Here is a 15,238-nt window from a genome sequence, read left to right as displayed (position 1 = left end):
GAGCGAAGTTTTTGATATAAGGACTATAAACAATTAATTAAAAGTAGTCTAAAATAGGTTGTCTATAGTACAGTATAGACCGTTGCTATACGGCTCCATTTGCTTATTAACTGTTAGGCTGCCTATTATAATTACTTGTTTTAATAGTTATATTATTATTATTTTTCTACAATTAGTGGGAACTATGGGCTACACTCGTGCTATTTAGTGTATCGTCTAGTGTAGTCCACATAATTTATTGTGTTTCTGTTGTAGTACATAGAATCAACGCAAAATGCTAATTTTCATAAATTTCAGTGAAATTATCGGTTAAGCTTAACATTTATTTGGTCTAATTTCCTTAAGAAATACTGTAAATTTGATTAGAAAAAATAGCTAACTACTTTATTTAACTTAAGTTCTTCACTGAGTTTCTTTTTAGTTTATAGAAGTTAATACAAACCACCGATGAAGTTTGACAAACGTGAAAAGGTATAAAAGTACACAAAAATTAAAAAAGCAGGGCAAATAAGCTACAACCTAGATGAATTTGGAAAAATTACAAAACTTAAACCAAACTCGGACCAAATAGGCCTTCGAGTTTAAATTGGTTAAAAATGTTGAAATTCCGAAATTTCGGTATAAATTAATGGTTTTTCCCAATTTCTAACTACTTCTAAATATTTTTGGAATATACTGCTACGAAAAAATTTAATTTAAAAGGAGTAATATATTAATTAATTATTAATGATTAATATGACATTATTCGCGACCGAAACGAGTCTAGATGGAGTAACGGTGCAAGCTTCTCCGACGTAGCGCCTATGATCTAGCGTCTGCTACTGACTGTCAGACAAATTAAAAACGTTTTTTCTTAAATCAAAATATAAGCAAACGATGCAAAAATGATATTTAAATTCAAGTATCTTTATTTATAATGTAAAATTTACGAATGTTTTGTTCGGTCTATTATCCTGAATATCACTGGGAATTATCATGAATCTATTTATCCAAAAGATAAGAGTGGTACCGTTTGACCCAAAGCCACTAATTCCAATTCCCACTTCACCCGAAATTCATAAAGTTATTTATTTATGGCATTAAATTAAATTTGAATACATTTGTATTGTATGTTTAATCTTTAAAAAAACAAGTAAAAAAAGAAATAAAAATTAATTTAAATTTGAATACATTTCTATTGTATGTTTAATCTTTAAAAAAAACAGTAAAAAAAGAGATAAAAATTAAATTAATCGCAGTTGGTGTTTTGGTTAACATGAAATGGGTTAGAAGTTCGAAGAATCGTATGATGTCGTTTTTATATTTTTTTCCGATAAATAGATTTGGGTGAAATGGACTTGGGAGAAATGGGATTTGGTGAAAAGTAGTTTGGGATAAATAATTTTGGGTGAAATGGGACTAAATCGTATTTTTATGTATATATCATTTCAAAGTGTGATGTGTGATTTCAATTTTGTAAATAATGTTGAAAATGTAGAGTATAATTCCAAATGTAGCCTGTATGTTTTTGGGACGAGCTTCTACGTGTTGAGATTGGGTATTTTCCAATCCAATTATCCAACGCCTGTCAACATAATCCTTTCAACAATAACCCTCGGGAAGTGCACAGTATTATTCACCAGCTCGTTTCCTGGGCTCTACCCCGAAATTTTCCAGAGTTGGTTTTTTCCACAGCTGGCCAGGAAACCATTCGTCCATGGTTTCGTCGATACTGAAGGGGCAAAAGGCCTCTCTATAAACTAACATTGCCCTTCTTGTTTTGATGTTGCTGCTGCGTCACGAGTGACGTATCGATGACGTTTTACTACGAAAGCTCTGGACATAATAGAAACTATAAAGTCTAGGGGGGCTGAAAAGATGGTAGTCACGTGACTTTTTGAAGAACTGCAGCGCCATCTACCCTAAGAAATACGAACTATTATACATTTTATTTTGCTAAAGGTGGTTTAAATATTAATCGATTCATCTAAATTATCTAATTATTATTATTATTCAAAACATTTTGTAAAAGAAAGGTGTAAGTTAATTAGATGTCTGCAGTATCTGGAAGGAATTTTTTTCTTTACCGTCGTACGGCCAACTATGAGAACAAGTTACCAGAGAAGGTAAAGTCGGTCTCTGAAGTTACCGAATCGTGGCTGTGAAATGGTAGTCACGTGTTTTTGTTTTCCCATTTTAACAAGTTGGTTAAGACCATATTTACTTTATAGTTTCGCTTAGTTTTGGGCTAGTTTCAACCAGGGTTGGACATAAGGCACTAGTCACGGCATTTGACAACTAAAATAAATGCTCTGACTGCTAAAATCGAAATCTGGGGGCTCACTGGTCAATTTGACTAGTGAAAAATTTACCTAAATATTCATAAAGAATGGCGAATATGGCGTACCATAAATTCATCATTCATCAATCCCATTTTATTTAAATGAAATTGTGATCGGCCAAAGTCATGTAACTCAAGTGATAATAAATTCCTATTTTAATTCTGACGGGTAAAGCAAATTGTTGGCTGTCCTTTTAGTTTTTATACCCCATTTTTACCCCCACTAGCCATTGAATACTAAAATAAGTTAAGATAGGAGGCTCACTAGTGAGGCTGACTACTAAAAAAAAATATCCTTATGTCCAACCCTGGTTTCAACTTCATCATAACTAACTTGGATCACTTGGGAACTTATAAAAGCTTATTTTGTTAACTAAATCTCTATGAGTTTTGGAATAACTTAAGCCTTCCGCAGCGTCGGAAGTCCTCCCGGACTCCTCGTCCTCATCTGCCGAAGTGTATGGTGACCTTGTCGGTTTGCTCGCTAATCTGAAGTCCACCCAGCGCGTTATTCGTCGTATTCCAAAGGGTGCGCGAAACATGGCGGCATTGGGTTTGTCAACCGTTATAAACAACGTCGTTCGCGATAATTCCCTGGTATCTTGGAAGAGTTTATTCTGTTTCTCTTCGATTTGCTTTCAAGTTCCATTCGTGTCGGCGGGCAAACAAGTTTCCCTGACAACGTTGGTTAAAAGTAACATCCAAAGCTTTCAAGAGGGTCCAGTTAACCCTTCCCGTTCGCGCAATTCACAAGCCTCGTGCCAAAAAAGTGTCACGCAAAAAAGAGATATTGGTAAAGTCGTGGCCGCTAAGCTCACCGATGGAGATGTCACCGGCGCAGTTCGCGTCGTCTGCTCGGAAGACTCTTTCGCGCCCAATGACTCTGCAACGTTCGACATCCTAAAATGCAAACACCCCTCTGGTACCGCGCACCAAGATTACGCGTTCGAAGCGGCTGATTTATCGGCCCTCCCGGTACTTAATGTGGCTGCCTCCCAGGTCAAGGCCGCTGTACTCTCTTTCCCTTCTGGCTCTGCGTGGGGTCTGGATTGTTTGCGTCCTCAACATTTGAAGGATATGATTGGCTCTGGAGCGGTTTCGGCCGGTGAAAGCTTGCTGAATTCTCTAACCAACCTCTGCAACCTCATGCTCGCTGGCCAAGTTCCATCGGAGCTTTGTCCCATTCTATATGGGGCCTCTTTGTGCGCACTAAAAAAGAAAGACGGGGCATCCGTCCCGTAGCCGTCGGCAACACCCTTCGCCGTCTTGTCGCTAAGTTGGGGTGCACACACATGGCGCCAACACTCGGGCCACTTCTTCGCCCAACGCAGTTGGGCTTTGGTACTCCGGGCGGAGCCAAAGCCGATTCCCACGCTGCTCGCCGCTTTGTTAACCATCCACATCCAGATCCAAAAGTCCTCTTAAAAATTGATTTTTTGAACGCCTTCAACATGATCCGCCGAGATCGTCTCCTTGAGCGGGTTTACAGGGACCATCCGGAATTGTATTTGTTTTTACGGCAATGCTATAAGGCCCCGACGCATCTTACCTATGGGGAGGCTCTTATTTCTTCGGAACGGGGTGTCCAGCAAGGTGATCCCTTGGGTCCGGCACTTTTTTGCCTTCTCGTGCAGAACGTAGCTTGCCGTATGCAATCAGAGTTTAATACGTGGTACCTGGATGATTCGTCTTTGGGTGATGTTCCTGATGTCGTCTTGAAAGATCTTCATCTTTTACAGGAGCTTTCGTCAGACATTGGCCTTGAAGTAAACCCGTCGAAATGCGAGCTCTTAATTCTTAACTCGGGCGGATTTACCGAACAGCATTTTAAATCTATGTTCGCCGCGGCAGCACCTGGAATGAAAATTTTGTCTCGACCAAATTACGTGCTCCTCGGTGCGCCACTATCTTCTGAAGCTATTTCCTCTTGCTTAGCTAGTAAGACTGAGGCTTTAAAGGTGATGGCGAGAAACCTCGAGCACATCTCGGCGCATCATGGTTTCTTCTTGCTTAAAAACTCTTTGGCCATTCCGAGGTTGTCGTATCTTCTCCGCAGCGCTCCTGAGTGGCTTTGTGAAGATGGCCTCAGGTCTTTCGATGGAACTCTTCGAAAATCACTCCAAGACGTCACCAATACGCTTATGGATGAAGCTCCTTGGGAACAATCGTCACTTCCCGTGGCTAAAGGCGGCCTTGGAATTCGTCATGCCTCAAAACTCGCGCTTCCGGGGTTTTTGTCGTCGGCCTCCAGCGTCGCTGATTTGGTGCAAAATATTCTTCCGTCCTATTTTGCTTCTTCTCCGGACCCGGTTTTTCGCGATGCTCTTCGCCATTGGGAACTTTTGACGGAGGCTGTTTTACCTTCTCCAGACCATTGGAGTCATCAAAGAGTATGGGAAGGACCGGTTAATGTCAGTACCGCGATGCTACTTTCCAATGGCGCAGTCAATGATCGCGATAAAGCCCGTCTTCTCTCGGTTATCTCGAAGGAATCCGGTTCTTGGCTGAACGCGCTTCCGTCGCCTTCTCTCGGTCTGCGTTTGGGGGCCCGCATCTGCGTGCCTCACACGTGTAATTGTGGTGCCCAGGTCGACTCTTACGGGACACACGGCCTGAGCTGTAAGAAGAGTTAATGATATTCTTAAACGTGCTCTGGTTTCCGCGGGTGTCCCATCCATTCTGGAGCCTCCGGGTCTCTCGCGCGACGACGGGAAGCGGCCTGATGGAATGTCCCTTGTTCCATGGACCGGCGGAAAATCGTTGGTGTGGGACTTTACCTGCACTGACCCTTTGGCTCCGTCATATTTGGCGTCTTCGTCCGCAGCCCCTCTCTGGGCCGCCACCCTGGCTGAGTCGAAGAAAAAAGTGAAGTACTCCGGGCTTGAACACCGATATTTGTTTAAAGCAGTGGCGGTAGAATGTCTTGGCTCCTTCGGCCGCGACGGTTTGGCTTTGGTCCATTCTATTGGTCGTCGAATTCGGGAAGCTACCGGGGAGCCGCGTTCCACGTCGTTTTTGACTCAGCGGATAGCAATCGCGATACAGCGGGGTAATGCCCCGTCGGTGTTGAACACTTTTCCGCCCGGCACCTCCCTCGCGGAATATCTTTATTGCCTGTAAAGACATTTTTTTTTGTCCTTCTATGTATTTTTAAACACTTTTGAGTTATTTCTTCGGTATAAACGACACTTAAACACTTGTTTACATAACATTTAACTCCAAGTTTAACACTTATTTTAAAGGGAATATAACCTCAGGTATTTGGTGTGGAACACCAACGTTTGAAGCTCTGGCCGCTCTTGCCTTTGGCTTTAAAAATGTTTGGCGCCACTGTACAGGGAAACTTGAATTAAAGGGGTCTTCCATAAAGATTGCTTTGCAGGTTATATTCCCTTTAATGAACAACTATTCTAACTAATAACTATACTAGTTTACAAAATGTTCCAAACTTTGTTTAGTCTTAGCAGACGAAAGGAAAACACAAATATTGATAATTGGTTCCTAAAAACGATGTAGATGGCAGCAGCACCAAGAATGTATTGAAGTTACTAAGAATATTGGACTACAGGATTCTGATTCCCATCCTCGCAGCCTTTGTAGCTTAAATTCGTCTGCTTTCCCATTCAAGTTTGCTATGTGGTATGACTTTGAATGCCCCTTAAATGCAGACGAACTTTCTCCACAAAAGCTGTGGGGATCATTGAGTTGGGAATATTAATCAAAACGTCGGATTTCAGTATTTCGCGAAACAAGTTTTAAAAAATAAGAATACTGCCGTCTGCTCCCAAATGACGAGAAAACGTTATCATTCTACCCGTGGCGTCGTCTATCTCTCAATGGTTCGTTCAAATAAGACGCATTTTCCGGCAAAAATATTTTTTTCTCCAAAAATAATCGATGGCGCCTTCCTCGGTGTCTGCTAGGTATCAATTCCGTATTTTATGTTAGGCTTAGACGCCCCGAAATTTATCTAGACCTTTATATACATTTCTTATATCTATGGTGCCAACAACTTGCAGACGAAAATATTTTCTTAAGTTCAAAACTATTTCCGTTACCGTTAGATGTCTAGGGCCGCGTTCAGTAACAGCAAACGGTTGAACCGTTGAATGCGCATTCGCTACGAAATAAGCGACTGGAAGAGCCGGTTATTTTGTTGATAAACGCAAACGTTACGTCACAGCACGTGGGAAGGCTAGTTGCAGACGACACGATAGACGATATTTTATAAAATTTACAACAAACGTAAAAAAGCGTTCAACAGACGTGGCGTCACGATTGCAAACGGAGATCAACGGTTAAATAACGATTTCCCCTCCGTTTGGCGGCGTCACTGAACGCGGCCTATATTGTATCAAGACTGTATTTATTTATACTCAGGGAGAAGGAATATGTCGAGACTATCGACTTACACGTTGAGGCCCTAACCCCGTCACGCTAAGGGGGGGGGGGAGGGAAAAAGGAGGTGGTCTTATTTTTTGCGTCCTCGCAGCAGCGTTAATCGCGTCGAAAAACGTAATTTTTAAGAACCAATGAGATTGCAATATTATTTGATTTTATTAAAGCGGGGGAGCATACCGGGGGGCCCCAACGGGTGGAATTGGAGAAACGCTAAAAATAATCTCGACATATTCATTATCCCTGAGTATAAATAACTACATTCTTAAGTTCAATGGTTTAACGTTGCCAAGCCTACCTACACAGTCCACCCCATAATTTCCTCTCTATAATTTCCATAAGGTTTTGGGAGTAAGGTAGCGAAACGCGAACACTTTAACCAGTTAGATAGCCCTATAGCCCATTAAAAACTAAAATTTATGGCGAAAACCGCATCAAAAAATATTGAGCGGTTAATTTTTAATAAAATAAAGAAATTTCGGGAAATCGAAAAGCGCGCGTCCGCCGCGACACCTGGTGAGAAGTCGGTGAGACAGAAAAACAACGTAAAAGCGCGAGCTGCTGAAGACGCGAAAAAATTTTTTCACGCGCGGCGCGTTCCAGTTATAACAGACCTAAGCCTAAATTGCGCCATTTTAAAAGTTAGGATAGTTCGCAAATCGCTCATACGGGGTTAGGGGCGCTGGCGGCAGCCCCTAAGATGGCGGCGAAAATTCAAACCCAAACACCTGGCGTTATTTTGCGGTTCAACTTTTTGTGCCAAAAGCTATTTTTTCAAGACAAAAAAAGGTACGTGTTAGTATATTGTTAATCTTTTGATACGGAAATAAGGCCTTATTTGGAAAAGCTTGGCCGTTCCCCTTTAAATTAATTTTTAGACAAACCGAATTTTTCGAGTTACCTGGTTTTGGAAAAAACGTAGCGAAACGCGAACGACATTTTCTTGGAGGTAGATGGCGCCTGTATCAATTAGTACTAAATTCAAATATCACAATATAGCGCGTACGCGGCTTGTGGGGTCCCGCGAATTGGCCAGTAATCTCATATAAAATGCACCTGATTTCTGATTTTCGTAAAATATTCGGTGATTACCAGTGTTTTTCCATAATGTTTCGGTGATTTCCAGTGATTACTCGCAATTTCTCAGTGATTTCCCATGATTACCTATGATTTGTACACCTGATTACTTAAGTGACTACCCCTTCGGTTTTTGGGTTATTCTTCGCTGGGACTAAGTTCGTTACAATCCTAGGGGATTTGTGTGTATTAGTTTCCCGTACTGTGTCCACCGCCGCCGGTGTTTGCACGATTTCACGTGGTACGTTAGAGCATATGTAACATAATCACTCATAAGTATGCCATAAAAGCATTTTCGTTAATGAAACCTTGTTCACGGGATATGACGTAAATTACGTCACTACAACTCCGTGACGAAATACGCGTCATCAACTTTACTGATGGGAAACGGAAGTTAGTGAGAATTCCTCGCGCGTTTCTGGCTTTGCCCATGTCAAGTTTAGCTCGTGCCTCGCCACCACGTGATTTCATTTCTATGGTAACCTTTTCAATAGCGCAAGGATTATAAGCATTTTTGCATTTTTGGGTCCGCTCAATGTATGTTCCGCGTGAAACAAGGTCTCATTGAATTTTTTTCAATGGAAATATTATACAGAGGCATACCTATGAGTAATTATGTTACATATGGTTAGAGGTACAAAGACACATGATACGTCAATCAATTGCAAATATCGTGCCCTCGCCGCCATTGTTAATATTTGTGAGATCGGGGCCCCGGAAGTGGGACATTTGCCCGTTTTAGTGATTTTTAGTAATTTAATTTCTTACTAGAGTCGGTTGTATTTCTGGGTATGACATCCCGAAGTGTAACCCACCGATTTTGTTCAAACTCGGGGGATTGGTAGACCTTCATGTATCATTAAAAATCCTAAAGGGAATTTATTTAATGGGCAACCGTTTTGACATGGCAACGAAAAATGTTTTTGACCACACAAAATATTAAATTTTCCCATTGAAAATAACATGGGATTCTGACAGATTCCTAGGACCCCCCTGTGAAAAATGGGATTTTGACCTCAAATTGATCAAAAGTTGATCAATTTTGATGTTTTTTTTTGTCAATTTTTCTTTTTTTTTGGCATTTTCAAAATTTTGAAATTTTGAAATTTGTTAAAATTTTTCACAGGGGGGTCCTAGGAATCGGTCAGAATTCAATGTTATTTTCAATGGGAAAATTTCTATTTGTTGTTGTCAAAAACATTTTTCGTTGCCATGGCAAAACGGTTGCCCATTGTACAAATTCCCTTTAGGATTTTTCAAGTTACATGAAGGTCTACCAATCACCCGAGTTTGAACAAAATCGGTGGGTTACACTTCGGGATGTCTCCTTGTTAGGGTAATAGTTATAGATTTGTGAATATAATCATAAAGCGCCATTTCACACATTGAATAAGTCATGTTTGGTTTATTACATTTCAGGTAGATGTACAATTAGATTGCGGTTATTAAAATGACTTAGAAGAGCTGTCCTGCTTTCTCCCTGATGTGCGACTCGAGGAGGACCCGGTTGAAAACCCTGGTCAGGGGCTCATCTAGGTTGTACTTGAGAGTGCGCTCGAAGTACTTGGACATGTACGAGGTAATTTTAGACAGCAACCATCCAATGTGGGCTAATCCGGAAAGTTCGACTTCGGTTTCCTTCAACTGGACAATGGTCATCTCTTCGATCACCGATGGTTCCTGAAGAGATAAAATGAAACGTTAAGTACTGGTAATTTTGAGATTAGTTTTAGCACAAGTACCTCTCCGGTTTTGTCCTTGATAACGACCAACTGGGCTTCGAAAACGTTGGATTTCAAGTAGGCGACGCCCTTGAGGGTGGTCAAGGTTAAGGCGTGAGACCATTCCCAACGCGCTTTGATTGGTTCTTGGGCTTCCACGTTGATCTCGATTCTGATCTTGTCACCGTCGCACGACACGACCGCGGGACCCTTGCGCACCAAAGTGTTGAGACCCCACATTTGACCTTCCTTCAAGTCGGCGATCTTGCTGGAGTGGTCGTCCAAACGCATTGGGTTTTCCACGTTGTTCTCGACCGTGGACAATAGTTCATCCACTTGGGCGTCCACATCGGCGACACCGCAGTCCTCGTAGGCACCTACGCCCGAATTGGGAAGGATGATTATGGGCCTCTTTTCAAAATCACCGAAACGTAAATTTTAAGGTGACCGTGTAAATATTGGAACGTGTCATTCGCGACCAAAGACTATCGCTACGTCCCCTTTGGTTCGCCATGGAAACCTAGATAGCTATTAGTTTTTCCTCATCGTTAATCGTAAATTTGGCTTCATAAATAATGATACTTGCATCGTTTGCTTATATTTTGATAAGTTAATTTAAGAAAAAACGTTCTTATGACTTTTTAATTTGTCTGCAGCAAACGCTAGATCATAGTCGCAATCTCGGAGAAGCTAGCGCCGTTACCAGTAGAATAGTTGATTTTGCCGAACTTGTTCAAATGTTGCCCTGGAATAGTTCAGCCAATGCCTAAGAATGAGTTCATAAACTCTTTAGTGGGAGAGAACACGGATCCACAGCTGAAGCGGGGAGGCAACATTTCAACAAGATGGCCAAGGTTATTTTATAAAAAGAACTATACGGGATTTGAATAATTATAAATATCATATTGATTTTCAACCTCCAGGTGGCACTAACAAGGAGAGTACCCGAGGTGTTTATTGCCGATTTTGTTCAAAGTCGGACGTAATGTAGACCTATATGAAATATGAAATTTCCCAAAAGAAGACGTTGCACTACCCATTCGATTTGCTATGGCAACAGAAAATGTTTTTGATCACTTAAAACAATAAAATCTCCATTTAAAAAAGCATGGGATTTTCTCGGTTTCACAGGGTCCTAGCTACGAAAATTTTGAAAATCACGAAATGTGTAATTTGGACCACATTTGGGTAAATTTCATAAAGTTTGGGTAAATTGAAACATTTTTAGGGTAAATTTGTAACAAATTTTGGGTAAAATAAGGAAAAAATCTTATTTTCGTTGTAAGTGGTCAAAAACATTTTCAGTTGCCATGGCAAATCGAATAGGTAGTGCAACCGAGTGCAACGTCTCCTTTTGGGAAATTTCATATCTCATATAGGTCTACATTACGGCCGACTTTGAACTAAATCGGCAATAAACACCTCTGGTACTCTCCTTGTTAGCGTAAAAAATGTACACCTTTTGTTCCAGAACAAGCGAAAAGTATCCAGCTTCCATGCAACAGAATAACAAGAACTAAAGCATATAGGTTAAACCTTCTGATATCATCTTGGAAGATATCTTTACTCTCTTAGCGCTACAATAAATGCCCCGGAAAAGCATCTAGTGTTCTTGGTAACAAAATCTAATGAGGGAAAACTTACCATTGACGAAAACTCCTTGTCCGACCAGAGCCAAAACGAATGCTAGAGCGAGGGCCATGTTTCCTGCTTACCTTGCACTTTCCAAATGAATGACTGAAACTGTGGCTGGCTTCTTCGCGTAGTCTGCAAAAGACACCGAGGTTGGGAATGCTTAAATATGTTTTGGGATTTTGACGATAAGATAGAGGAAACATATTGCTTCATTATAATCTGACTAAGTCATTTTCCGGGAGATTAGCTCGTTCTTCTCGCGAATTTTTACACATGCGAATAAAAAATTAAAACGTCTACCGTAAAGAAATTTTAATGGGTTTGATTTTATGTATGTTTGACCAATAAGACATTTTTAGCTATTGCTTGGAGAGACGCAAATTGTTTCGGTGAGAGTTTTTTTTTCGTAATTGCGATTTCAAAAGACGTATTTATGACAAAACAATTTCATTGCCCGCGTAACGTGATAACCTGCAGTAGCGGCTACTGCCTATCTCGAATATCCTGGAAGGTCACAGATTTGATGCAATGGAGCCGCATTTTCATAAAATATACATAGGTACACCACGGACTGTACATTACAGTCCGTGGGTACAGCAAAACAAATTTTAAGAAAATCAAAATTTTAGGTTAATCTTTAAGTCAATTAAGATTTTTGAAAGATTGAAGACTACTGTGACTATAGCATTTGAAGCCTACCTTTAAGAACTTCCTAGTGCCACGATAATTTTCGTAGTTTTACACAGAAGGTTTTGAGAATATCAACGTAATATCCTTTAAAGTATATAGTCATACCTTCTGTACAGAATAATTGTGGAGGATTGTTAGTAGGAAGTGTTCGGACCTATTGTCAGTTGGCGGAAAGATACTGGCACTAATTTCCTGTAAATGGGTGGCGGGAAATTCGAATTTCAACTATTTTTTGTTGAATTCCTAAAGGTTCCTACGCGTGTTATATTAATCAATTTTAGAAATGTCTATTGCGTAAATAATAATAATAATCAGCTAGGCTAATACCCAAGGCACCACCTTAGGCCCAAGTCAAAGTGAACAAAAAATATTTAATGTAGATTATTTTTTAAGCTTCATTATAGCGTATTTTTAGTATTACGCTCCTAAACAATCATCAAATCGGGCGTTTATGTACAGTCCTGATCAAAAGTTTCTGGCCGTTTTTGTTTGGCAGTCCATTTGTTTCTATTTTAGGTAGAGAGCCGAGTGAGGGCTTCACGGAAAGAATACCCTCACGAAAATATTATGCCGGTTACGATAATGCGCTACCAGTAGTAGGGCACAACCCATACCGGAAATAGTAAAACCCCTCCGAAATGGCATCACGAAAAAATTAGTATAATTTGTCGTGTTTACGCTCGTTCGACGCGTTATCCTATTTAAAAACCAAATCTGGGTTCACTTTTCTAATCGGAATTGTGGTTGAAAAGTTATTGAAGAAATAGTGACGACGTAAAACACGAAAATTAACCCTAATTTGGTTTTCAAGTGAAACAAAAGCAAACGTGAAAGTAGTAATATTTGAAATAATATCGCGCGAGACCATTTATTAAAATTTATAATTATAATTTATTAAATAAATGGTCTCGCGCGATATTATTTCAATATAGAAACAAATTGACTGCCAAACAAAAACGGCCAGAAACGTTTGATCAGGACTGTACGTCAACGTGGTAATCTCGACATTACCCGTTCTATATTTACCCTGGAATCGCCAAATGTATTTTTTTTAGATATTACCCACTTTTAACACTAAACAGAAATTTTTACAACTGTTTTTAAATCTTACCTACGTTAATTTGATTAATGATAACTTTGAAATATAACTCAATATACTGTATTTTCAAATATTATATAACGCGCGCAGGTATACTTAGAAATTCAACCGTAAACAGGCCAAATTCTAAATTCCCGCTACCAATTTACAGGAAATTAATGCTAGTATCTTTCCGCTAAATGTACTAGATATTTTGCCTTTCTTAACCTGCAACTGAGTATAGTCATTTTTTAATGCTAAAGAAAATGAGTTATCGTGTTTATTTATTGTGCTCGTAAAAATGTAAACAATCGTATGTTTTTTAATTGTATTGTCAATGTTAATTGTAGTGTAATTGGTCTTGTACTCCTGAGATGTCTAATAAGAAATAAATTATAAGTAGATTTTTAAAATCTTCCCTTATTGACCACCTCTGCTACACAGGAAAAAGATAAAGTTCCTTTTTGACACGTTTGAACATTTGTTCTAGTGTTGTTAATTTTCCGGAAAAATAAAATGCGGAAAAATTTCCAGAAAATTTCCCGGAATATTTTCCGCAAATCGGAAAAATAAAAAATTGAAACATAAATTACTTTTTAAGGGTTTTTAATGTTTTTAACTTTTTATCGATGTAAAATGTCTAATATCAGTAAACATACTAAAAACATTATAGAGTTACATTGTTAATCAGTTTAAACTAGTCTAAAGGTTTAGTTTTACTTTTAGATTAGAAAAAATGAGGCGAAAATGCCGCTTTATTTAAATTTGCAAACAATGTATTAGACTAATCATGGAATGAAAACTTTTTTTTATTTTTTTCGGTCATTTTCCGGAAAATGTTCCGACTTACAACACTAATTTGTTCAGGCGGAATTAGGCCAAATTCTAGAGTTTGAGCTCCCCGATTTCATGGTTTTAAAACGAATGTTTAAAAAACCACTCAAAGGCCCATACATCGGCGGCTCCGACCTCCAGTCTCCAGTCCTCCGACCTCTGAGGCCGGAGACTCAATATTCCTATGGAGGCCGGAGGCCAGGAGACCGGAGACCCCTTAGTCGTTTCGGAGGCCGGAGGCCAGGAGACCGGAGACCCCTTAGTCGCTTCGGAAGCCGGAGGCCAGGAGACCGGAGACCCCTTAGTCGCTTCGGAGATTTTAGAACGGTGACCCTTAGCCGCGGCGTCGTCTGGCGCCTTATTCCTGAAACTACTGGAGTCGCTGCACCTAACTCAACTTCAACATACTTCGATCTAAATAATTTCAGAAATTTTTAAGATACGTCTACGAGAAAAATCACAAGTGTCCAACTCTATTAGCTTAACATATATATACCTGCGCAGGCTCCCGCTATTTTTCTAAGTCACGTTTGGACTGGACTCACTGGAGCGGAACAATAATACGGGGTTCAATAAGTCGTCATAGTTACTTTTTAAATAAATAGATAGGGAAAATATGATTTAACAAGTTGGCAAGCCAAAATATACCTCTCCTCGGTAGAATTGTCCCTAGTGGTATTAATTTCTCGTGATAACCCTTAAAGATATATCTCCGCAATTTAGAGTTATTTGTTAAAAATATTAACCCATTTCTATCCCGCCCGGTATAAAATTTTAATTATAATTAAAATAATTGAGACGAAACGACCAATTTTAATTTATTCAGAATATCATAAGTTAAGTAGTTACAACAGTACGTTAGACGTACTATAACAATGCACAATTGAATTAAACCCTTTTACAGAACAAGTTTATCAGTTAAATATAATACGACGCAAATTTTAATGAAAGAAATATCTACAGAGGCTTTTTGGAATTACTCGCTTACGAAATACTTGCCGCATCTTTAACGCTCATTTTATTTCAACACTCGCCCTTGATGAAGATACCGTAGATATCTGGTAGTGGACAACTCGTTCACTTCCTGTTGACGTTGTGACGCATACCACATGAAAAAGACCAATGCCGTCCAATTTCCAATATCATATAATGACTCGCACACCCAAGAAATCGTAGATATCCAAATATCCACACCAAATGTATTTACAAGAAGCAAAAACCTTACCATCAACAAAGCACAGAGAGCCACTTGACTAACCGCCAGCTTTTAAAGCAATTAACGTTAAATTATCTCCTTTGAATTAACAGAACTATATATAGGTCGTTAAGAAAGTGGACTACCCACAGGGTCTACCCTTTAACCCTCTAATCTCGGCTGACTGCGCTAAAACAAGATTTAACCTTTAAAAAATACCAGATTAGGCCTTCATAAATTCATTAATAAAAAAAGACTTTATTACCTATTATGCTTACGATGCCTGTCTT

The 15,238-nt window shown here is 39.6% G+C and overlaps 1 protein-coding gene across 1 annotated transcript; it reads right to left on the bottom strand.

Annotated features, from left to right (window-relative positions):
- Nucleotides 1-9,171: 9,171 nt before the first annotated feature.
- LOC149961915 (uncharacterized) lies at nucleotides 9,172-11,319 on the bottom strand. Its single transcript, XM_090177236.1, has 3 exons — nucleotides 11,161-11,319; nucleotides 9,538-9,893; nucleotides 9,172-9,475 (listed from the first exon to the last, which is right to left on the bottom strand). The coding sequence occupies exons 1-3, from the start codon at nucleotides 11,216-11,218 to the stop codon at nucleotides 9,251-9,253; spliced, it is 639 nt and encodes a 212-aa protein (XP_090033362.1). The 5' UTR covers nucleotides 11,219-11,319; the 3' UTR covers nucleotides 9,172-9,250.
- Between the last annotated feature and the right edge of the window lie 3,919 nt (nucleotides 11,320-15,238).

Source organism: Leiobunum rupestre, chromosome 1 (genome assembly GCF_980474605.1).
Source record: "Leiobunum rupestre chromosome 1, qqLeiRupe1.1.hap1, whole genome shotgun sequence".
Taxonomy (NCBI): domain Eukaryota; kingdom Metazoa; phylum Arthropoda; class Arachnida; order Opiliones; family Sclerosomatidae; genus Leiobunum; species Leiobunum rupestre.
This window is presented reverse-complemented; position numbering and strand designations above follow the sequence as displayed.

Coding starts and splice junctions, on each gene's coding strand:
- LOC149961915 (XM_090177236.1), bottom strand. CDS start 11,218: ATGGCCCTCGCTCTAGCATTCGTTTTGGCTCTGGTCGGACAAGGAGTT. Junction 9,894..11,160: donor ACAAGGAGTTTTCGTCAATG/GTAAGTTTTCCC, acceptor ATTCGGGCGTAG/GTGCCTACGAGGACTGCGGT. Junction 9,476..9,537: donor TCAAGGACAAAACCGGAGAG/GTACTTGTGCTA, acceptor TTATCTCTTCAG/GAACCATCGGTGATCGAAGA.